The sequence below is a fragment of the Notechis scutatus genome, chromosome 2 (genome assembly GCF_049901735.1).
Source record: "Notechis scutatus isolate UNSWTSFEM ecotype Mainland chromosome 2, rNotScu1.2, whole genome shotgun sequence".
Lineage (NCBI taxonomy): Eukaryota > Metazoa > Chordata > Lepidosauria > Squamata > Elapidae > Notechis > Notechis scutatus.
In genome coordinates this window covers 80,823,847-80,849,966 of record NC_142010.1, presented here as the reverse complement: position 1 = coordinate 80,849,966, position 26,120 = coordinate 80,823,847, and the positions used below count along the sequence as shown (strand labels likewise).

At 37.9% G+C, this 26,120-nt stretch overlaps 1 protein-coding gene across 1 annotated transcript in view; it reads left to right on the top strand.

Annotated features, from left to right (window-relative positions):
* The window catches only part of SLC25A48 (solute carrier family 25 member 48), a 38,857-nt gene extending 22,442 nt beyond the window's left edge, over positions 1 to 16,415 (top strand). The window contains exons 4-7 of the mRNA XM_026686989.2: positions 42 to 294; positions 1,848 to 2,105; positions 9,414 to 9,547; positions 15,936 to 16,415. Of these exons, the coding sequence (XP_026542774.1) occupies positions 42 to 294; positions 1,848 to 2,105; positions 9,414 to 9,547; positions 15,936 to 16,055 (765 nt within the window). The 3' untranslated portion in view covers positions 16,056 to 16,415. The remainder of the gene's footprint in view (positions 1 to 41; positions 295 to 1,847; positions 2,106 to 9,413; positions 9,548 to 15,935) is intronic.
* Positions 16,416 to 26,120: the final 9,705 nt, after the last annotated feature.

Here is a 26,120-nt window from a genome sequence, read left to right as displayed (position 1 = left end):
CAGTGGAGCCGTATTCACATCTTATTTTACTTTTCTTGCAGGTTACTGGTTTTTTTAAGGGAATGTCTTTCCCATTAATCAGCATTGCTGCTTATAATTCATTGGTATTTGGTGTCTTCAGCAGTACTCAAAGGTTTATTTGCCAATACCGTTATGGGGAACCTTACCATCCTCCTGCACTTACAGATATAACTTTAGCAAGCATGGTGACTGGGGCTTTCTCAGTAGGAATTGGTTGCCCAGTTGACCTAGTAAAAATAAGGCTACAGATGCAGACACAGACTTTTCCTAAGGGTAAGTCCAGAATGTACCTTTGCTGTTTATCATACCAGTTTAAAAAAATCTTCCTTTTTACCAGCCTGGAATTCCTAAATTTAGGGTAGAATCAGGGCAAGTGGATGGAGCTGAGCATTTACTGGCCAGATGCCCTTCCTGATCTCATGCGGAGTTCTCAGCAGACATTTTTTCTTTGTGTCCTAGGAGAGAAACATCTGCCCTACCTAGGAGTGAACTCTCAACTTTCCGAATGGGAGGCTAGGCCATCTTCCCCACTAGGCCACCACACTACTCTTGTCTCATACCAATTATGTATAATATAATGATAGGATAGGATAGGATGTAACATGTCATGACATCATGATAGCAAATCCAAAACTTATATATTTCTATCCAATGGCAGGACACAAGTCTGCATGGGCAGAATTTGCATCCTAATATCACAAAACATGCGCCACCTTTTTAATGCAACCTTACTTTGTTCTTCACTTGATTATTCCATATAATTATTCCTATAAAGCAATAATACAATTATCTCTGAAAGAATTGACTTTAGCAACCCTCAGTATATAAACAGTATTGCTGATCTTATTAAATAAACCTTTATGTCATAAAACACAGTTGCAATACAGTAACAGTTGTTCATTCAGTATGAATATTTCCATATTGGGTTAAAATCACCTATCATTTATAAAAAAAGTTTATTGACCTTTATTTAAAAATATTCACCTTTTTTTAATAATATGAGCCACCAATAGCATTGTACAACACAAATGTTGATGGTTCATGTCCAGGTCAAGAGTCTAGCATCATTTTTCACAGAGATCACAACCAGATTTCTTTGGAAAGCAACCAAATAAAGCATGAGAGAAACAGACATGGAAAAAACAAACATAGCATCATCACTTGCACGGGTACAACTGATCCATAAAGTCAAAAGGAAATTGTTTAGTTAAAAGCAGTTCTGAATCAAATGAAAGAGATGAAAGGATGAAATGTGGGTGTTTGAATTCCATGAATCATTTTCATTTTTCTGATTTCTGGTGACACCATACTAGTGAACCTAGATCTAGGAAGGGTATATAATTTGCTGTATAGCCGCTGGCCATTCCACCCATTTGGCATGGCCTCCCCTCTTGCGGAAGTATCCCTACCCTTTTAGGTTTCTGGTAGGCTGTAAAGACCAGGCATCTTCCCTTCCCACCCACAACCCAAGGATGCTAGGATGGGATTTGAGCTGGAAGCCTAGTTGGTCTGGCCCTGGGAAGAAGGGTACTTAAGTTTTCATCCTTGTTTATATAGATTGTTGTGAGCTGCTTAGAATAATTATATGAGATAAGTGACTAGATAAGCAAGTAAGTAAATAAATAAGCAAACCAGCTTTCAGGTATTATAAAGTGGTAGTATGAAAGTGCTTTTGCCTCCATGGGTCTTAGACAGAAAAAGGAAAGCAATAGGAAAGAAGAAATCCAAACAAATCCACTCTCTGCCCCCTAAGCCAATATACATAGCAAATCTCTGATGAATTATTTGTATCTGATCTTGAAATCTCCCTTTTGCTTCTTCTCTAGCCAACCTGGAAATGAAGCACAAAGCAACTGGCATCTCAGTACAGGCTGCCTACCGAGGTCCAATTCACTGTGTCGCTACAATTCTTCAGCAGGAAGGTTTGCCAGGCCTCTTTCGAGGTACGACCGCCATGCTTCTGAGGGACGTCCCAGGATACTGCCTCTACTTTATCCCTTACGCGTTGGTTTCTGTCTGGATCACTTCAGACGAATGTCTTTCTCCCACTCCCTTTGCTGCATGGATGGCTGGTGGCATTGCAGGTATGAACTTATCTAGTGGTGGGATTCAAATTTTTTTTACTGTGGGCATGGCTTTGTGGGCGTGGCAGGGGAAGGATACTGTAAAATCTCCATTCCCTCCCCACCCCACTTTCCAGCTCTTTTCTCCTGTGCAGGGCAACAAAAGAAGACCCAGTCGATCAGCTGGGACTCAGGAGGCAGAGAATAGATGGGGGCGGGGCCAGTCAGAGGTGGTATTCCAAACTACTCAACATTTCCACTACTGGTTGTCAGAACTACTAAAAATTTCCGTTACTGGTTCTCCAGAACTGGTCAGAACCTGCTGAATACCACCTCTGAACTTATCACTCCATATGTTATTTGGCTGGGTTCACATCCTGATATTGGGCCTTTATATGGTTGGTTTGCTTTTGCATTGGAATGATAAATAAACGCACTGGCTATATAGGCTAGCATGTTAAACTAGAAAAAAATAAAGTATTATTTAAAGCTCTTCGCATAGCATTATGTATATATGAATGTATGTATGAATGCGGGTGCATTCATTCATAAAATCAAGGACTGCCAAAAATTGTCACTTATTTTGGAAGACTGGTTTTGGAAAGGGTTCTCCATATCTTTGAAAATCATTTTTCCCCTTTTTTCTTCTTCAAATTATAGTAATATATCACCACTAAGAGTCACTGCAAGCTTTCCTTTTTCTCCAAATCCCCTTAAATGTTGTGTGGGAAGAAAGTCACAATTTTAAAGTGAAAAAGAAAAGGATATGAAGAAAGAGAAGAATCCTCTGACCTTCCTCAGAAATAGAAGGGTGTGAGAATGGCAGGTTTTACATGACATATTGTTTTTAGTTCCTTTTTTCAGAGGGCAGGCAGCACCACACTTGTTAAACATGTAAATTTATTTAATTTTTTTTCCAAGGCCTGGATTGCTCCATGCAGCACCAGATGCTTTCAGTGAAGTTTTTTCTTTGCTCTTAAGTGTTTTATTTTGAATTGGTCATTCAGAAAGAAATGGAAAAAGTATCTTTTCACCCTTCTGTTTTCTTCTTATCTCCTTATTTTAATGCCTCAGCATCCATAAGCCTTGCTCCATTTTGCTGCAATTTATGCACAATATTCTTCATTTTAAAAAGGAGAACCTACTTATATTTTCTTTTCAACCACAGGATTTGGGGGAAAAAAGACCTGAGTTTCAGTTTTTAATATGAACTTATAAACAGCTTTTCGGAATGTAACCCATTTATAAATAGAATAATGTCTATACAGTATTATCCCCTAAAACACAGAAGAGTTTCTACTCTTACATCCTGTAATGTCCTCCTTTCTCTTTTCTGAATGGAAGGTTCTAGAATACACCAGAAGATCCCTTTGTCCCTGATCCCTTTGTAGTGAAGGGGAAGTTGATATTGTGGATCATGTGTTGATGAACTGTTAAAATACATAATTAGATCTATTTTTCTTTTACTAGAAAAGGGGAAGAAGTATCTCTGAGGTCAAGATTTTAAATCTGATTTAATGTTATCATGGAATGCATTATATCAATGTAAATCAAAAATTGATATCTTTTTAAAAATTATTTTTTAACGATTGGCTAATTTTTTAAATACAGAAATGGGGAAAGACTTTTAATGTTTTTTTTTCTCACGTAACAATTTCTATTGAGGGATGGTAATTTCTGATATGTGCCATTGCAGGTTGGTCTACTAATTTATAAAATAATATGAAACTATTTGATTACCCCTCTCTCTTACTGTGTTTGCTGATTTACTTTCAATGATCAATAGGAGTTCCACTGAAGTCAGTATTTAACCTGTCCAATTATTTTCAAACCTTGGCATTGGCTCACATAAAAGCAAAGTCAGTTATTGGTTAACATGAAATAGATTTTTCCAACATTTCACAAGAGTAGCACAACCTAACTACATTCCTCTAAGCCAGTGCTCTGTAAAAACATTCACGGACATAGAGCAATGTGCAAAACATAGATTAACCTATAATGTACAATCCATTTATCTGAAACTCTGAGGCAATTGTGTTTGAGGTATGCAAAATTCTAAGATTATACCATGTTTGACTGCTACTTATTTATTTTGAATGTATCACCTTTACAGGTAGTCCTCAACTTACAATCACAATTGACCCTAAAATTTCTGTTGCTAAGCAAGACAGGTATTAAGTGAGTTTTGTCCCATTTTACAATTTTGCTTGCCATAGTTTTTAAGGGAACCACTGCAGTTGTTAGTAACATACATGTTAAATGAATCTAGCTATCCCATTGACTTTGCTTGTCAGATGGTCACAACAGGTGATCACATGACCTCAGAATACTGCAACTGTCAAGTGTCCAAATTTTGATCATGTGTTCATGAGTATACTGCCACGGTCACTAAATTACTTTTTTCAGTGCCATTGTAACTTCGAATGATCACTAAATGAATGGTTGTAAGCAGGGGTGGGATCCGACCGGTGTAACTACCAGTTCAGTGATTTACATTTTGTGTGTGCGCAGGTGTGTAAAACATCGTCAGCTTGCTGCCTGGACAGCTGAACAGCGCTGTGCGCAGGTGTGCAGTATTTGAAAAGCCACTTTTTTCCTGCTTTTTCAACTGCAGCTGTGCCGCACAAAGCAGCTGAGGTTGAAAAAGCACGAAAGGTAAGAACCCGGGTGGGCGGGTGGGCCAAAACAGCAGCAGACACCGAACCAGTTCTGTCTGCTGCTCTTCAGAGCTACCGGTTCTACAGAGCCGGACAGAACTGGTAGAATCCCACCCCTGGTTGTAAGTTTTTTTATTTATTTTATTTGGTTTGTCAATTGCTTACAAGATAATAGGTATAAGTAAAAACATAGTTATGAATACATGGATGCATATAAGAAAAATAAAAGAAACAATAGGACAGGGACTATAGGTACATTGGTGCGCTTATGTACGCCCCTTGAGACCTCTTAGGAAAGAGGTGAGGTCAATAGTAGACAGTCTAATGTTGAAGATTTTAGGGTTTGGGGAAGAAACCACAGAGTCAGGTAGAGTATTCCAGACACTGACCACTCTGTTGCTGAAGTCGTATTTCCTGCAATCAAGTTTGGTGCGATTAACCTTGAGTTTGTATCTATTGTTTGCTCTTGTATTGTTATGGTTGAAGCTGAAGTATTCATTGACAGGTAGGACATTGCAATGTATGATTTTATATACTATACTTAGATCAGACCGAAGGCGGCGTAGTTCTAGGTTTTCTAGGTCTAGAATTTCAAGTCTGGTGGCAAAAGGTATTCTGCAACGAGTAGAACTCTTCTTGTGAAATATTTCTGGACTTTCTCAACTGTGTTAATATCAGATACGTAATATGGGTTCCAGACTGATGGGCTGTATTCAAGTATTGGTCTAGCAAATTTTTTTTTATGGTCTAGTTAGTAGTGTAATATTACCAGAGAAAAAGCTACATAAAATTAGGTTAACAACTCTTAACGCCTTTTTGGCTATGTAGTTACAGTGGGCTCTAGCACTTAGATCATTAGAGATGAGTACTCCAAGATCCTTGACAGAGTTTGGATCATCAACAAGGTCTTGACTATTCAGCTTGTATTTTATTTTCTTATTTTTTTTGCCAATATGTAAGACAGAGCATTTATTTGTTGAGATTTGAAGTTGCCATTTGTTTGACCATTCTGATACATAGTTGAGGTCTTTTTGAAAGGTAGCAGTATTGTCGGTGATGTTGAATAGCTTTACATCATCAGCAAAGAGAACGCACTTGCTCTTAATATGATCAGAGGTCATTTATGTAGAGTATGAAGAGAGTTGGTCCTAGAACACTGCCTTGGGGGGCACCACTGTTGACAGGTACAGAATTTGATAGGACGCTCCCAATTTTGACCATTTGTTGTCCGTTTGACAGGAATGCTTCTATCCAGTTATGCAGGTGTCCAGAGATACCATAAGATTTTAGTTTTAATAGTAGTTTGTTGTGTACCACTGAATCAAAGGCTTTACAGAAGTCTATGTAGATTGCGTCTATTGCTTTGCCCTGATCGAGTTGTGTAGTCCATATGTTTTTGCAGTGTAAGAGTTGCAGATCGAATACTAACCCTTCCCGTTACCTGTCACCAGTGGTGGGATTCAAATGTTTTTACTATGGGTTCTGTGGGTGTGACTTGGTGGGTGTGGCATGGCTTGATGGGCGTGGCTTGGTGGGCATGGCAGGGGAAAATTATTGCAAAATCCCCAATCCCTTCCCGCCCCACTAACCTGCTTTCCAGCTCCGTTCTCCTGTGCAAGGCAACAAGGTAACCTATGGTCACAAGCCACAGTCATCCCCATCTTCAAAAAGGGAGACCCAAGCCTAGTCGAAAATTACAGGCCAATCTCCTTATGCTGCGTCACCTGCAAAGTCATGGAATCAATTATTAACCAATCCATCATCCTCCACTTAGAGACAAACAACCTACTCTCCAATAAACAATTTGGTTTCAGAAAAAAACTATCCTGTAATCTGCAACTCTTACACTGCAAAAACATATGGACGACACAACTCGACCAGGAAAAGCAATAGACGCAATCTACATAGACTTCTGTAAAGCCTTTGATTCAGTGGTACACGACAAACTACTCCTAAAAATAAAATCCTATGGTATATCTGGACAACTGAATAACTGGATAGAAGCATTCCTGTCAAACAGACAACAAATGGTCAAAATCGGGAGCGTCCTATCAAATCCAGTACCTGTCAATAGTGGTGTCCCTCAGGGCAGTGTTCTAGGACCAACTCTCTTCATACTCTACATAAACGACCTCTGTGATCATATTAAGAGCAATTGCGTTCTCTTCGCTGATGATGTAAAGCTGTTCAATACCACAGACAATACTGCTACCCTACAAAAAGATCTTGACTATGTATCCGAATGGTCAAACAAATGGCAACTTCAAATCTCAACAAATAAATGCTCTGTCTTACATATTGGCAAAAAAAATCAGAAAATAAAATACAAGCTGAATAGTCAAGACCTTGTTGATGACCCAAGCTCTGTAAAGGACCTTGGAATACTCACCTCTAATGATCTGAGTGCTAGAGCCCACTGCAACTACATAGCCAAAAGGCATTAAGAGTTGTTAACCTAATCCTACGTAGCTTTTTCTCTGGTAATATCACACTACTAACCAGAGCATACAAAACATTTGCTAGACCAATACTCGAATACAGTTCATCAGTCTGGAACCCTCATTACGTATCTGATATTAGCACAATTGAGAAAGTCCAGAAATATTTCACAAGAAGAGTTCTCCACTCTTCTACTCGTTATAGAATACCTTATGCCACCAGACTTGAAATTCTAGAACTAGAAAACCTTGAATTACGCCGTCTTCGGTCTGACTTAAGCATGGTATATAAAATCATACATTGCAATGTCCTACCTGTCAATGAATACTTCAGCTTCAACCATAACAACACAAGAGCACACAATAGATACAAACTCAAAGTAAACCGCACCAAACTTGATTGCAGGAAATACGACTTCAGCAATAGAGTGGTCAATGTCTGGAATACTCTACCCGACTCTGTAGTCTCTTCCCCAAACCCCAAAAACTTTAACCTTAGACTGTCTACCATTGACCTCACCCCTTTCCTAAGAGGTCTGTAGGGGCGTGCATAAAGCGCACCAACGTGCCTACCGTCCCTGTCCTATTGTTTCTCTATTCTTTTATTTTTCTTGTATGTACCCATTTCATGTATTCACAACTATGTATACACTTATGCTTATTATCTTGGAAACAATTGACAAATCAAATAAATAAATAAATAAATAAAAAGAAGACCCAGCCAATCAGCTGGGACTCGGGAGGCAGAGAATAGATGGGGGCAGGGCCAGTCAGAGGTGTTATTTGCCAGTTCTCCAAACTACTCAAAATTTTCACTACCAGTTCTCCAGAACTGGTCAGAACCTGCTGAATACCACCTCTGCCTGTTACCAAGTTTACAGAAAATTGGTCTAGGGGATAATTAAATTCATCTTGTTTCTCATTTTTGTCTGTCTGCTTCTTCAGACTAGGAGGTTCTAACCGAAAAGCATGCTGATTGAGTTTATCATGTTAAACCAAGCAGGAATGGCGAATGGCAAAATATTTATAAAGTGGCATCTGCAGCAAACTGTGACAATACCAAAAGGATAACATATATGTGGTGATGTCATCATGAAACTACTACTCTTGCATACTTGTGTCTTGATGTCTGGTGCAAGTATCTAAGTTGTAGTACTTGCATCATGACATTGTTGTGTGTGTATCATTATCATACTATCTCAATTTAGTTTGAATACCACTTTTTGGATTTTTTTTAAAAAAACTTTGAAAATGCTATCCTTAAACATTTCAGGTTGTGTCACAGCAGAAAACAACTAATACAAAATAGTGTGCTCAATAACTTGGAATCTGGAACAAACAAGGTTAAAGTCTTGGAAAGATGGTCTTTGTGATAAAGTATTATCTACAGAGGCATTGTTGAGATTCTAGAGAACTTTTAACTATATTTTCAGTACAAATTAAGTCTCTATTAATTATACAGGTAGCCTTTGCTTATTGACCACAATTGGGACTATCAATTTGATAGCTAAATGATGTAATCAGTAAGCAAAAACATCACTTCACTATGATGGACTCATCTCATCTCCTGTCAGAAATGCAGGAACTAAAAGGGAAATATTAATTTACATTTTAAAACATTGAAAACTGTAATAAAAACATAAAGTTACATAGTTCTAGCATAATGCCGAGGCACATTGATGGCAGGAATATTTCAAATCAGCAAGTCATTAATGGTGACCTTGATGGACTAACTCACTACTCTGCAGTCATTAAATGTGTCATCTACTATCATATAATTGCAACTTGCAATTTTATTGCCGTTCTCCATTGATTGACAAAAGCCAGCTGTGAAACATGCAAATAGTGATCACACCATTGAGGGTCACTACAATGATTGAAAAAGTGCCCATCAATTGTGAGGTGCCCAAATGATGATCACATGACCATGGGGATGCTGAGATGGTTGGTTGTAAAGTAACTTTTTCATTGCCATTATAACTTTGAATGGTTGTTAAACAGGGCAATCATTAACCAAGGATTACCTATAACAACTTTCCGCCACTCTTTCTCCGCCTTAGCAAAAATGCTTCAAAAACAAAACATTTTGCTTTTACAAATCCCCTATGCCCGATTTTTAAGAATTTCTCCAATTCCTTCATCCCAAAAGATACTAACCCAGCTATTCAGTTTCCTAAACGAATTCAAAATGTATTGTCTTATCTAATGACTAACGTCTACCAATTTCTCCCTAGGAATCATATCTTGGGGAACAGCAACTCCTATGGATGTTGTGAAATGTCGTCTCCAAGCAGATGGAGTTTACTTAAACAAATACAAAGGAGTCATTGACTGTATTTATCAAAGTTACAACAGTGAAGGTTTAAAAGTAAGCACTAACCGTAACAAATTTAATATGAATAAATTATCCATGGGAAGTGGAAAAGCAAGTAGGATCGGAATGACAAAAGCAGCATCACACCATAAGCTTTAGGCATGCATGAATATCAAGTAGAAAAAGGTGATACAAAAACGCTGCTTTCATTAGTCTGATTCCTTTACCTTCCAACTCACCAAGGGATATTGGTAAATATAGACAGGGGCTGGTTTCTACCGGTTCTGTCCACCTCTGTAGAATCGGTTGCTCCGAAGAGCAGCAGACATAGAACTGGTTCTATGTCTGCTGCTGTTGTGGCCCACCTGGCATTTACCTGACCTTTATTTCCTGCTTTTTCAACTGCAGCTGCTTTACGCGACACAGCTGCAGTTGAAAAAGCAGGAAAAAAGGGCTTTTCCAACCACTGCGCACTTGCACACAGTGCTGCTCAGCTGTCCGGGCAGCTCAGAAGGTTGTAAATTGCACTCACACGACTCACGCGACTCATGCATGTGCGCGTGACGCTAATAGACAGAACCAGTAGTTATACCAATTGGATCCCATCCCTGAATATAGATATACCAAGAAAATTTCAGTAAAACCATACCATAACATTTCTCGTCAAAATATAAGGGTTAGAATTCTGGCCATTTTCTCAGTTGTTTTTAAAGGGTAATTTAAATATACTTTATATGGATTTAATTTTATTAATGTTTTTCTAGTTTATATTTAAACCTTTTATTGTAAGCTGCCTTGATGATCACATGCATAGAAATGGAAGACATAAATTTAGTCATTTTAAAAAGAGATATATAAATATAGCAGAACCTGTAGGATAGATCTAACAGCAGCTATGAGACCAAAATAGCTAAATGGAATCAGCACCACCAAGAAGTCTCATTCATTATCTCATTTGAAGCAGTACTATCACACCATGTTACTCAATTGATTTGTTCAATTGCTGCACCTCAAGCAAAAATATATTTCAAGGTCGCTGACACACAAACAAACACAGCACTTTAGAAGAATACTTACTGCACTTTAGGCAGATAATAACAGGAATGCGATTGAAGCGCTTAGTATAAAATGCTTGCCTGAAGGAAAATGAACATAGCCCAAGAAGCAATAGAGTTGTCCATAGAGATTCCAAGTCACAGGACTCCAAATCAGTAGTCAGGTGGTCCAAGGATTAAGAGCCACAAACAAGAAGCAAGAACACAATTCAAGAGCTAAACAGACAAATTGTTTACAAGAAGGACTCAAGCACAGGAGCTAACTAAATCTATCTGCAGCACTGGCTTGCAGCACTCATGCCTTGCTCTTTGTTTCACTAGAAGTCTCATTGAGGAAAATGGCTTTGCTTGCTTCTTTATGTACCAACACCTGGGCTTATGCCTCATCATTGGATTGGTGCAGTTGAACAGGAGATGCCTGTGAGTGATCAGGCTCAATTGAATCCTGGCTTATTGATTCTTGAGGCTGACAATTCTGAAGCATAGGCTAAGCTGGAGTAACATCTCCAGAGTCAAGTTCAGACTCTGAATTGTGGCTCATAACAATATATTAATTTTGAAGGTGGCAACAAAAATATAAGCAACTAAAAGTAAATCAATAGGGATGTCTCACGTGTTTTTACTCTTCTGGATTCCCTCTTTTTGTCTTACAACATGTTACTGGCAGTAGATCAATAGTTTCAATTCAGTCCTCCTGCTATGTTGGGATAATTCCTGGAAGGCTCAAGAAAGTCATCTTAGTTAGCTGAAGACTTCATGCAATTTCATATATCAGCTCACAAACTCGGGTATAGCAATGAAGGGTGGGGGAATGGTCCATTAGAGAACTTCCTCCTATGCAACAGCCACCAGTATTTTGAGCATTATGGTTCAATGAGATAGTTGGTATCACAAAATAACACAATTCTCATCAAGAATAGAATGCATCACTCTGAATCCTCTCCCAGCAACCCCAAGAAGTACTGAAAGTAGGTCAGGGGGTTGCTTTGGGAAGCAACTTTCAAAACATGATGTGCACAACCCTTTATTGAAGCAAAACACCCTTTCAAAGCTTCACACAACTCTATTGGGCAAATGGAAAAGCCTGATGACTATGTGTTTGAAGAAAAGCACTGGAATATAGTGATCATAGTTCTCTTTGTCTTTTGAACTTACTAACAGAAATAAAACTCTCTTTTTTTGTCCAAATATAAAAATAAGACTTTTCTATTAGGATGCATATCATTTTCCAGTATCATCTTCTCCTGTTTTTCCCCCTTCTGTAATTAGTAGTTGATATTTCTCATTGTATATGTGTCCTAAATATTCCAATTTCCTTTTTTATGAAATTCATAAATTAGGTTTTCTTTTTGAGGAAGTGCCTCATTTTGTATACATTCAACCATGGTATTGTAAATAATCTGCAAATCCAAGATTTCTATTCTGCTAATAGCATCACTTGGCAAGACCTTGTACTATCTATCAATGGAGTTATGGTCTTACAATCCAAAAACTTAATAAATTGACTTATTTTTCAAAAAGTTATTCTTGTATTTTCAATCCTGCTCCATCTATTTAATCTTGCTATGAACCCATTTATAATTCAAAATACAGGTCAGACATTTATACAGTTACACTCCACACTTATTTTTCTGCAGGCATAGTAGTTGGTTCAACAGTATCAATATGAATTTATTTACATTGAAAGCCTCAATGTTTGTCTCAGTCATCACGTTATATCAATTTACGTATATCAAATCTTGCTGTTGTATCTCCAGGGGCATTTCCAAAGCCAGTTTCTCACTGCCGCAGGCATTCACAAGATTGTTTAATCTTGTTCTTGGTAGAAGAATGCCATTTCCCTGCTAGACAAATCCTAACATGGGATATGATAGATTGTCTAAAATAACATGATTGTACTTGTTTGGCAGTCAGTGGCCTTGAAAAAGTTAAGTTTAATTTTGGATGGATGGATGGATAATCATGACCATTCAAAGGTGTACCAGATATTTGGATTCTAGAAATCCTTTTCAGCATGCTTATTTTGGAATTCTAAGTAGGGGAAACCACCAAGTTGAGTAAAATTGGTATGTACTTGAAAATACAGCTGCCCTCTTCCTCAATTCCCACAGGAGAGGGAGAGAGAAGGAGGGGGAGAGAGAGGGAGGGAGGGAAGGAGAGAGAGAAAACAGGTGACCAGCTTTGTATATGGAAGACAAAAGTGCTAATCTTACCCTTTGCAGCATCGTGGTTTTAATCTGAACCTTTTTGAGGGCAAAACATTGCTTTCTGGCTCATATTTTGGTTACAGTGATTCATCAAACAAGTCACAGCAACAATATTTATGATGTGGTTTACAGAGTTATTTCTAATATTATGTCTACATCTGATTTATACTTGCTCTGCCCTGAGGGTAGCTGCTTCTCTTTTTTATCTTCATTTCACTTCCCCTATGCCCTTAGGACCTCACAACCTTTTGATAATTAGTCTCTACTGAAAATCAGAAACATGAAGACATTGCTTCTTACAATTTTGAGGCAGTAAATTAACTCCTGCACACATACATGCACACAACTCCCCCCCAAAACAAGAAACACTAGAAAGCAGGCCCTAAATATATGTTTTTTTTTTTAAAAAGAGAATGACTAAAACAACTCTCCTGAACTGTAACACCCTTTCAAACATTCCACCCACCCCCCAAAAAAACTTGGCCTCCTTCACATCTGTGATCAAGTCCTTCTCTTCGCTCAGCTTGTGTTGTTGTGACTCTCACCCCTAAAAACACCCAACCCTAATCTAAAGGATATTTTAGAGAAAAACCTGAGCAAATAATTGCTGATATATTCTGCTTTCCCTTTCATTTTTTAATCAGTAATTAGGTATGGGCAATTCCCCTCCCATTTATTTGGAATTAGATCAGCAAACATTTTTCCTCCAAACACTAATACCAAGGAAAAAAATTCAATCTATTTTAGGCTGTTTGCAATCCTATTCATGAGAACATTATATGAACATAACCAGGGCAGGAAAATAGGAAAGAGTTTACTTGCATCTATGGAGGGAAGCATTATGGGTGCGGGATCAATCAAATTACAGTAGTGATAGCCTATAGAACAAAAACCAGCCATCTCTTTTGCATTTTTACAATAGTAAAGTATTGCATAATATTTATGCAACTCTTTTACTTAGAACTACTCTTTCCATATATTACTATCAAATATCACAATGTTAAATCTGCTGATATATAAAAGGAAAGGCAATTGATTACTTTTTGCTGGAAATTAATTTAGCTATTCTGATCTGTAAATAAATAGGATATGAATACACACATATTCTTTGGGTTCAAAGGCGACATTCTATTGTGCAGTTCATCTGTGAACAGAAGTGGTTTTGCAATCTAAGTCTGAAAGCACAGATTCTATAGCAAAACGGGGACACTGGAAGGCCATTGTTATAATAACTGTGGGTGTTATTCTGTGATGCTGCGTGCCCCCCCTTTTTATATCAGTTTTAGGCAGTGCCTAACTTCAAAGCCAGTGGAGGCTTCATAGCATAGGCCTTGCCAGTGGGTTCTGTCAGCAGTCAGCGCTTCTAGTTCCTTTGGCAGAATGTCACAGTGGCATAGGGTCCTTTACGACATCTTTGTAATGCTTGCATGGACTATGGGGTTAATATGTGCCACAGTCTGGTAAAATACTTTTGTCTTGTTCAGGCTGATAGTTAGGTCAAAGAGAAAGGCAGCACCTGAGAATTTGTTTTTCATCAACTATGCACCAGGATCACACAGTCATCAGCTTCAATTTAAAACCAAGTTAGTTATCTAAACAATAAAAATATTATAAAATAATATATAAAGCAGAAATACATGCTAACAATAACATGAACGCTATATTAAAGTTTCTGGACAGATTTCATTGATGCTGGAATAGCATAATTAGATGTGCACTGGTTCTTTCTAGAGAGAGTATTTCATAATCGGAATGTTGTAACTGAAAAAGTTGTCACCACTACCATCTTCAAAAAGGTCTCTTGAAGAAGGACTTTTCACCTTGATGTCACTATTGAGCTATCTAGTCAATGTCTCCATAACTAATCTTCTTTCAATTCTACAAAGTCTCCATGTGAATTCTGAAACCAACTTTTTATATATAAATGTTAAAATATTTCAGTTTTATGCATTGTTGCACCTCTACTTTTAAGCCCAGAATGCTTATGATTGTTTCTCTCAAAGGTGGTATATGTGTACACACACACACTTGTAAACAAATGGGAAAATTTACTATAATAGGTCTGATATGAGAAACAATTATTCACATTTTTACAAACACTGAAATGTTCCAAAGCTTCCCAGAAATGTTCCAAAGCTTCCCACATTTCCTCTTTTACATAAAAAAAAACTGTGAGTTGTGAAATGAAATGTTACTATAACAGTAATTTTGTAACCAACTCTTTTCCAAATAATTAGGACTATGGGTTTATGTTACTATATCAGTTGGATTTACTATATTTCTGGGAATAAAAGAAGAAGAAAAGCTTCAGGTTTAGGATGCTGAATTACAGTACAAGAGGAAAAGAGAGAAAGAAGGAAAAAAGTAAGGCTAGCTTGAGCCAGTACCTGAGAAATAGGTTATGGCAACAATTCACACTGTTAGAAAACCAGAGTACAAGGTCTGCAGACAATGTAGTGTTACAGTGATTTTTGATTTGTACAGATTTACTGTAATAAACTGGAACCAAAGCAGAAATAAATGGATTCTACATCTCACATAAGTTCTGAAGCTAATCCTGAAATGGGACAGAACATTGATAAGGAAAATTCTTTAAGGAGACTGAACTTTATGAAATCTGAATACTGCTCAGACAACAATTTCTAAGCCTGAAGACAACAGCCTTGGACTGCCCAATATTGAGAGAAAAAAAAGGAAGCCTAGAAGAACACGTTATTGCAGAATTAATAAAGAGAAAGTATAGGTGAATATAGAAAGGTACCATCAAGCTTGCATTCCCATATGCAATACTGGCAAATAGTCATGTATCCACAGTATTTTCAGATCCTTGAGTGTCTGAGCAATCGGAAACCTTGTTTGGGAACCTTTGATCCTGATGTAGTTCCACTACATAGAACCTATCAACTGGCTCTCATTGTATTCTGCATGTAGGATCATAGGTTGCATATTTTCATCTTGTAATTGTAATATTGGATGTTAAAAGGACAGGGATTAATGTTAATGCATACAATGCAGAAACTTGTGGGAAATCATTTAGCTGAGCCTACTCTTTGTGTTTCTTGTAAAATAATGACGAGAAAATACACATTTCTCGATATCTGATTTTTCTTTCCTGTTCAAATAATATCTTCAAAAAATATCTGACAGACACAACATTTTCTTTCTTTTTCTTATAATCAGGTCTTTTTCAGAGGTCTTACAGTGAATACAGTGCGAGGATTCCCTGTAAGTGCTGCCACATTCCTTGGATACGAACTTTCACTCAAAGCCTTAAGAAAAGAAGCAGAGACAAATCCTTGAATTCCAGGTCAGTTTCACAGAACCTTGAGCACTTCCAAATATGCTCCATTAGTACAGTCATCTGAAAAAGAGGAATGATGGGTGGATATCATGGACAGTATCCTTTTGTTCTGCATCTGAACAAACCATGTTTTTGGCACTTTAAAAAACTGTTTAATTGTTTGAAATTCTGTTATTTGTGGGGAAAAACACACAAAGATAATTTAACAAGAGTTACTTCTAGGCACCCTGCCCGCCCTCAAACATTTTTTAAAAAGTAATATATGAAGGTTAATGAAAAGCAATGTCTCTGCTTTCACAATTTTAATTTAATTAGTGATACTGTAATTAATAAAACAGACAAATTATTCTTGAAATGAATCCTTTGTTATCAGTATTTATTTCTTCCTGCAATGACTACCATTTGCTGCATACTTCTGCCACCAATGGGACAAGCTGCTTAAAAAAAAGGAACAAAATTCTTTTGTCTCTTGAACCAGATCCTCACAGTCTTTTCCATTTCTTGAGACAAACAGATACCCACTGTCCCTTTGATTTGGGGGCGAGGGTGGAAGTCAAATGGTACTAAATCTACTCTGATATGAATACCAGATCCAGAGTGTAACCACTATCCTGCATCAGGTTCTGGATGACCTAGGATAGGCCCACGACTGTCATGAAGACCATGAACTCCCAAGCCATCTCAGATCCCATTCGTAGGGAAGGCAGATTAAAGTTCCCCCCAAAACTGTAAGTCTGAAGAACTCCCATCACCAACCCAGAAATGGACTCAAGGAGCAGCAGGTAAAAAAGCTGCTAAGTGGAAGAGAGCTAGTACAACAGTAACAATCTCGACTGATTCCTAGAATCCAACTTAATGAACAGGGTTTCAAATCTGGAAATCTATAGCATAGCACCCATGAAGACCGTAAGGGATTCCCCAGATGACCGTCACCTCACTTTTCCAGGGGCTCAACAGAATCATTACCTGTAACTTCTGTCACAACCTTATCAACTCAATCACATTTAGGAAAATCATTTATTTGTTTGTTTCTTTGCTTGTTTTCAGTTATTCAGAACTAAACTAGCTATTTACATACATTTTTTTCTTCCAAACAAATATTTTTGGTTTACACAAAAAAATAGCAATCTTCTATAAAACACCTTAACTATTTTAAAAGTTATGATTTTGGATCAATTAAAAAAAGCAGCAGCAAGGTCAGATCTCATTTAAAAAACAGATAGTAAGAGGCTTGTCTCCCCTACTACAATGTGACAAAAGACTTCAGTGGAATACAACTGATAAAACTGAGCTTCTTAAATTGGCACCAGTGGTGCCACATAGTATGACACCTAACCATAAAATGTTTTTAGCCAAATTTGTGTGACATCTTATGGATTAGATATGTACAAACATGTTGATTATATCCTTATTCTTACACTGCCTACAGGTGCAATACATGAAATATATGTAGTTTTCAAGTTATGACTGTAATGGAGCTTGTCCATAACAGTTGTAAGTCATTACAGTCTTGAAATGGGTTGCCAATGTGCCCAACCCAATTTTACAATTTTTTGTGGCAGTCATTAAGAAAATGTCATTATCATTAAGTGAATGGTTTGAATAGTTTGCGGAAATCCAGAAGTATCTGCTGGTGTTTGGCAAAACGATTGTAAAATGAGTTTAATGTCCCTGCGGGATGTTGCAAGCTGCTGTAAATGTTTTTATGTTTTTACAGAGAAGGTTAGTTATCAGTTTACTGTATGTTTTATATTGCATGTTCATCCCATATAATGTAACACCTAGCACACTACATCAGTCTTTATCCAATCCACCTTCTGATCTCATCAGGTGTTTTAGTTATTTGCATTATTCTGAATTTCTTTTTGATTTAATGATCGGTCTAGTTGTCACAAAGAATAGATCAATTCCAGCTTCCAACTTTTTCTTAGTGGTTATAAAGCAAAAGCAGAATAATTGCTAGCTATAAGTGTACTAACTTAATAACATAACACTGACATCTACTGGTTTCCAGCTTAATTACAACACTCTTTGTTAGAATTTGGCAATTAGAAGGGGTGTTGGTCCTACCTGAATGCTTCTTCTCGGGGAACCGAAGGGAGAATCCAGGATGGGTAGTCTCTAGTCTCCTAGCTCTGCAGACCTAGTTGAAAAACTGAGGACACACCCCCTGGTAACGATCCCCAGTTCTGAACGACGTTGAAGCGAATTCAGCTGCTCCTTGTCTTCAAACAGATCGTTCATTGATACTGCAAAAAAAGGGACATTTCCTCCCTATTCCGACCAGACAGAATACAGGGTGGGACTGGATTCCCCCTTCAGCTCCCCGAGAAGAAGCGTTCAGGTAGGACCAACGCCCCTTCTCCACTGAGTCGAAGGGAGAATCCAGATGGGACATACCAAAGCTGGGTGATGGCTGTCCTACGGGTGGGAGCTGGATTGGTCGGAGGTCCCCACCTGTACATGCACACCACTGGGCCATTTACCTTTGGCACTTCCATAATGTTCAAAAGGTCTTTGTCCACATTAAATAAGGTAGACTCAGACCCACTGGGGCAAGTGTACATCCCAGGGGACTCCCACTGCTTTTTGATCAGGTTCAAAAACATCTGGGGCACAGGTACAGCGTCCACCACAGATGCTTTCTTAGTGAACAGGAAATCTTCCTGATCCTCTCTCTCATTGGGAAGGTCCTGAGTGACCGTGTCCTTTTTGAGATGAGCCGTGCTCTTGGCCTTAACCAGCAGAGTCTTGAAAAGAGCCAGCTGGAAAAGGCCCTTAAAGGAGGGGGACCTGCTACCTCCGACTCCTCATCCGAAAAATCCCTTTCTGGAAGGAGGTCCCTCTCGGAGCCATAAATTTGGCTGCTTTCTGAAGGGGAGGCCGAGCGCTCTGAAGTGGACCGGCTGTTCAGCAGAAGCCTGCCCCTGCAGGACTCCTCTGCTAGGTTCCAAATAAGACAGCTGGCACAGCTGGTTGACCTCTGTCTGCAATTCCTGTCTTATTGTCTGGGAGATCCAGGCTTTCATGAAGGATGGCATTTCTTGCATCTGGGTCTCCTCTTGTCGTAAGCCAGCTGCTGTAGGTGTAAAGGTGGCTGCAGGCACAGGTCTGGTTCCACTGGAGACTTGGTCTGCAGGTGCCACCATCAAGATCCCCTGAGGCAGCTCAGAAAAATTGAGAGAGGTCTCAGCTCTGATTTGGAGGTTACCCTGCAAATCATGGGTACTTGAGCAACCAGGAGACCAGGCAGTCATATACTGTCTATCTGCCAGTTGGTCTGGCTGCCTGTCATCTTGAGGAGGCAAAGTTTGAGGGGTGGCTCTGTATTCAGCCATTCTGGAATCTCTCACTGCCCTGTCAAACTGTTTGTCTATGGCTTTTTGTCTACGCCTGGCCTGTCTATCCTCAGCCCTAGAGGATCTCTTAGGGGCTAGAGCCCTGGCTCTAATCCTAGCTGCTGCCTCTAGACCAGCAGACCTGGGCTTAGGAGATCCCTTTACAGCCTTCTCTCTACCCTGCTGAGGAACTGACAATTCTTGATCAGCTCCCTTGGTGGCCATCTTTGAGCCCGCCAAAAATAACTGTTACTTGACAGGGGTGGAGAAAGAAGTAAAAATAAAATAAAATAAAAAATATTCAGCCTAAACTGTCAGCTACAGCCACAGTAGCTGTCCATCACTTCAGGAGGCTAGTGGGACCTAAAGTGGTGAGCTCAGCCCAGCTCCGCAATTCAAAGGCCGAATCAAGGGAAAAAAGTTGGGAAAAAAATGGCTGCCTCTTTGAATTGCAGCAAGCCCTGACAGGTCAGAGGCTTGCGAGCCTGACGCTGGCTGCACCGCAATTATCAGGCAGACTCAAGCATCTCGCAGCTGCCACGGTGCTCTGGGGACTGGATGGGGGGGGTCAGGATTTAATCCTGATGGCCAGAACCCCCCCCCAAGGGACAATCCTGGAGATGAACTGCAAGATTGTCCCCAAACGAAATAAATGGCTGCTGCCGCCGAAAAGGGACAGAAGCACTTAGCGGTAGCTGCAGCTCGTCCCAGGCAAGGGAAAGTGGATCAGGAGGAGGAGAGTTAAATAAGACGCCAACTCCCGCCCCAGCCCGGGCCACACGGGCTCTCAGGGTCACCTCCACTCCAGTTTCGACAGAAAACAAAACAAAAACCAGTCCATCAGCAAGGAAAGTCAAAAGTTAAAATAACAAGCAAAAAAACGCGAACCGGAAAAAAGGCACAAAAAAAATGAAAGTGCTAAACTGGCAAGCCGGCTAGCTGTCAAACCTGATCTAAGCCTCTCTGCAAAAAAAAAAAGCTTAATCCAGGGGGTGAATATTCTTCTACAATCCTAACTATTCAGAGCCCTTAAAGGGTGGTCTGAACACACTGAGACCGAGTGAAGAACTGGGGACCGTTACCAGGGGGTGTGTCCTCAGTTTTTCAACTTAGTCTGCAGAGCTAGGAGACTAGAGACTACCCATCCTGGATTCTCCCTTCGGCTCAGTGGAGAATATGGCAATTTTAACATTTGTTTTACTATAGTAAAAAAAATGAATTTGCCAGCAGCTATGGAAAATTAGGTGATGAGAATTCCCTTTAACAGAAAAGGTGAAACAAGAGAAGACACTATAAATCAATTTGGCTGCTTATGCAAAGCTGTTTCATATAAATATTTTGTTGTCTTGCATCTGGAATTTTTTGTTAAAAATTACTCATGTTTTTACTGTAGCAGCATTGAAAAACTGACTAATTGCATTAACAATATGGCAGTACCCTCCTGTGGCATAACACAGCATTACTATTTGTAACAGGAAAAGAAGAACAGAAAAATAACAGAAGTGTTGAATAGAAGAAAAGTTAAGAAACTTTTATGAATATTCTATGCCAGATTAAAGCAGTTCTGAATCTCTGCATTCCCAATATCAGAACTGAAAAGCTAAGATGGTTTATTTGAAAATAGGGCAGAAGACATACTGAAATTTAATCAAAAATGCTTCTGAACTGAAATGAGCATAGCATCTTTCAGATTTTATTGAAGCAGTTGTGTCTTTTTTGTGTGTGGCAGATATCTATTTGAATATGATTAAAACAGCTACATCTCTTTTCAGGTCATGTGTTAATTAAGTGGTCCCAGGCTACTGAATACTTTCCCCCTTTTCTCCTCTCTTTTTAAGTTGGAGGTGCAAGGCTTTTTATTGCTTCTGAACCTGAAGTAGCTTGGGCCAGGGAAATAATTTACATTATTCTTGATATTTCAAGCTAACAGAAGACAATTAAGATTCAAAGAACTTCTGAAGTTTTCAAGAATGAAAACAATGGCAGTGTGGAAGTTCCCTCAGTTAAAGTATTAGACTCTAATAGAGGACAGAAGAGACTTAAACATTATTGAAGAGAGAACTGTATAGACCAAAGGAAAACTCATCTTCAAGTTAAATGAGAAACAACTTAATGTCTTGACTTTAAATGAGAAATTCATTCTCACTTTGTCATGTTGAGAATATTGCAAGGATTCAATGTGAATAGCCTGGGTAAGTTGCCACAGCTAAAAGGCAAGGGATGCAAGGCCAATCTGACTTGATTGGCTATTTCACATAGATGGAATTGGGGCTGGAAGGGACCACGGAGGTCTTCTAATCTAACTCTGTCTTTATTCTTCCATCCCAGATAAATGGTTGTTCAATCTTTTCTTGAAAACCACCAGTGACAGAGCACCTATAAACTCTAAGAGGCAAGGTGTTTCATTGACTAATTGTTCTCATTGTCAGGAAGTTTTCCTTACTTTATGGTTGGATCTCTCTCTGAACTTCCATCCATCGCTTCTTGTTCTGCCATCAGGTGCTTTGGAGAATAAATCAATCCTCTTTTCCCTGTGGCAGTCCGAGTATTGGGAAACAACTATCCTTATCACTTTTATCTTGGTTAAGTTAAACATACCTAAGTTTAGCCTCCAAAATCCAGACCTCTCATTATCTCTGTTGTTCTCTGCACTCTTTCTAGGGCCTCAGCATATTTTTTGTATCATGGTGACCAGAACCAGATGTAGTATTTTAAGTGTGGCCTTATTAGTACAATACAGAGAGGTACTATCATTTCTTGTGTTCCGTTATCCCTATTGATGCAGCCTAGGACTGCATTGGCTTTTTTGTCAACTGCAACATGCTGCAGGCTTACTTAAGTGGTGGTTCCCTCTCACAGATATTACTGTTGAGCAAGGTACTGCCTATTTTATACCTATGAATTTGGTTGTTCCTGCCTAAGTGTAGGATCTTATTTTTCTTATCACTGAACTGCATCTAATTCTATGCATTATTGAATCAGTTTCTGTGCGTTTGCAAAGGAATGTTTGGATGAGTAAAGTGTTGGGTCAGTGCCCCCAGTCAGAAGTAGGGTCTACAGTGCTTACTTCGGATGCTCTGAAGGAGTTCTTTCCTCAAACTGTGACTTTAAACACACATTTAAAGATTTTCATAGCCCTAAAAACTGCTGAGTACAGATTCATTATCCATATACCCATGATTAAGGCAGTTACCATAGCATCTTCCTCTGCTGGATATAGAAAAGTTTTAGCCTATTTAAAACAAAGAAGAGATTTCTAGGGAAAATGTGGGATTAAGGAATGGGGCTGACTTAATTTGAAATCTCCAGGAAATTAGAGAATATGTTTCCAATGCTACTATTAAGTCCTATACTTTTCCAAGCCAATTCTGGTTCCTCTATAACTTTCTTGTGTGCCTATTACTTAAAATTCAGCTCTGCAGAATTATACCATTTAGGATAAGAAACTCTGGCAATCAAAGTTGCCTTGCAACTTGGTGTCACCATCTAGAAAAAGCCTGCCATCAGGGAGAAGTACATATTGATCATTGAAATTTGGGAGTATTTACAAACTGCCATAAGCTCAACTAGCATCAGATGATAATCACTGTTCCTATTTCAACTTCTGAATAGCCAGTAGCCACAACAAGCTAATGCCCCTGAAAACAGAAAATTGTGATTGCAAAATATGTATCTTCCCTCAATAAATACCATTTTCTGGAAAAGTTTTCATAGTCATTGTGGTGGTTTTGGATCAGGAACAGAGCACATGATACAAAATTGTCCATCATGGAATTGAAAGATACTCCTAGAAGATATTTTCAAAATTTTCATCAGCTTCTTGCAGATGAACAGATCTGCATATTGTTTATTTAAAGGCAGATTTCAAAACCGCATTTTTGATACAAATATAGGCACCACTGTTAACCATCTAGATACAAGCTTCCTTTATATGCCAGTCATTTCCTGTTTTTCAGTGCAGACGCTAATGGTTCAAATGAGTGTGCTGTATTTTTTTTTACTATTACTCTAGAATGGCAAACCTGTTGTTTTAAACTATGATAGCACCAAACAAGAATATTTGTATAAAAAAATAATTAAAAGCCAGTCAAAAATTAAATAGCTTCTCACGTGTTTATTAATTATATTAAATTAATTACTGTAGTAGGCTTATAATTTGCTGCATAATTTCTATTCACTTTTGATTACTTGGGAATAACTATTACCACTGTTAATTCAATAAATGTATATGACACCGGGTATAATCTCATAATCTCATAAGCATGATTCAGGACAGCTAACAGTAAAAAACAGAGAAAAACCAAGTTTAAAACAATAAAGATAACATAATTTAGTAGCCAAGAATACTCAATTAATACAAAACGGGCTCACCCATACTACAATATCAGGTCTCCAGCCTTGATGCCAAAGCCAGGGTTTCAATGCTTTGCAAAAGACCAGTAGAATAAGTCTCATCTCTGGGGGAATGATTTTCCAGAGGGTAGGTGCCATGGCAGAAAAGGTCTTTTCTTAGGTCCAACTGCCTGGCACCTTCTTGTGGATGGGACCCCGATCATGTCTTTCCTGCTGGTTATGGCCACCTGTTTAATGTCTTATGTATGGCAAATACCTAACATTTCAGTTGCCATTCTCCCTCTGATTGTTGTGCTTAGTCACCATTCTATATTTATATCTTGTTTATTATTATATGAGTTTTTCACTTCTTTTTTGTTTGCTTTTATATTATATGCCTCCCAGAGTTATCTATCTGAGTTGGGGGGCATTATAAATCTTAGAATAATTAAATTTACTCTGCCTTCTGTGAGTGAAGAGACATCTTTCACATATTCCTAAACTTCTTAATTTCAAATGCTGCATTTCTTGCACCAATATACTCAAGAACTATGTTATTTGCTTGCCAACCTAATCTATTTTAAAATATGGGAAAGTATGGCAATTATTTTCAAAAACAGGTCAAGATGAAATAACATCAATTTTACACATAAAACCTAACTTTTTAAAATAAAAACCTATACAGAAGTACCATAAGGTTGGGTATTTTAAATCTTGACAAGCAATTCAAGTACTTGAGTAGGTGATTTTTTTTAAAAAAGAAGCAATTGTTTCTTCTAAAAGTGAAGAACAAATCAAATTGCCTAAACCACTTGAAAGAATATTTATAGTCACACGCTCCTGAAAACTGCTTGGTGATGAATAAATCTATTAGCACCTACTTGAATGTGACATACTAACCTACTTCAAAGATATTAATGTTGTTCCCATTTCTGTCTCTTTGGCAATTTTAACCCAACAGAACTGCAGTATCTAATTATGGTAAGATTGTGAATTATAATAACCAATAAAAAAAAAAAAAAAAAAAAAAAAAAAATAAAAAGGGGTACCCCCCCCCCCCCAACACAAAAAAAGAGTAAAAAAAAAAAAACCCAAAAAAAACCCCCCCCCCCCCCCAAAAAAAAAAAAAAAAAAAAAAAAAAAAAAAAAAAAAAAAAAAAAAAAAAAAAAAAAAAAAAAAAAAAAAAAAAAAAACACAACCAAAAAAAAAAAAAAAAAAAAAAAAAAAAAAAAAAAAAAAAAAAAAAAAAAAAAAAAAAAAAAAAAAAAAAAAAAAAAAAAAAAAAAAAAAAAAAAAAACAAAAACAAAAAAAAAAAAAAAAAAAAAACCCCCAAAAAAAACAAAAAAAAAAAAAAAAAAAAAAAAACAACCCAAAAAAAAAAAAAAAAAAAAAGCCAAACAAAAACCACCCCCCCCAACCCCAAAAAAAAAAAAAAAAAAAAAAAACACAACAAAAAAAAAAACCCCAAAACAAAACCCCCCCCCCAAAAAAAAAAAAAAAAAACCCCCCCCCCCCACCAAAAAAAAAAAAAAAAAAAAAAAAAAAAAAAAAAAAAAAAAAAAAAAAAAAAAAAAACAAAAAAAAAAACCCAAAAAAAAAAAAACCCCCACAAAACCCCCCCCCCCCCTCAGTAGGAATGTCCAGTTTATGCAATGTATTTTATATTTTTTCACAGAGGATATTTTATAGAAGAAAGCATTTTATGTAAATGCATTTTAACATAAAGAGGCAAACTTATTTTAATTATTGAATACCTCAATTCTAAATGTCCTTCATACAAGTTTCATTACCAGTGGATCTTATTCCTTAAGGCAAATATCTACAGCCTCAAATTTTTGAGGGGTGCCTATAAATTAGGCCTTACTCATGGCAAGAAAACTGTGGTTTTCTTGGTAACGTTTTTGGAAGTGGCTTGCCACTGCCTGCTACCTAGGGCTGAGAGAGGGACTGGCTCAAAGCCACACTAACCACCACCACCTCCTCCTTTCTAGTCTGACACCAAACTGGTTCTCTTATATAACCTCAATTACCAGAGATAATTTTACAACTGAATAGCACAACGCTTGCAGCTAATTCATGAGTAAGCCCTGGAACTCAATGGGATTATATATTCTTAATTTTTAAAAAAGCAATTTAGTATTCTTTATTTTTTATTTTTAAAAAGCCCTGCCTTTCAAACTTGAGAGTCGTCTTAACGTTTTGCATTAACTCCTCACCATATTCCCCTTTCTTCCCATCTTTGCTTACAGACTCTACCCCCTACGTCCAAAAAAAAATAAAATAAAATAAAATAGCAAGACTGCCCGCTAAATTTCCCGACGTGATAAAATCGCACTTTCTACCATCTTAAACGCCCACAAAACCCGCTTGGAGCCCAAAATGGTAGCAACGG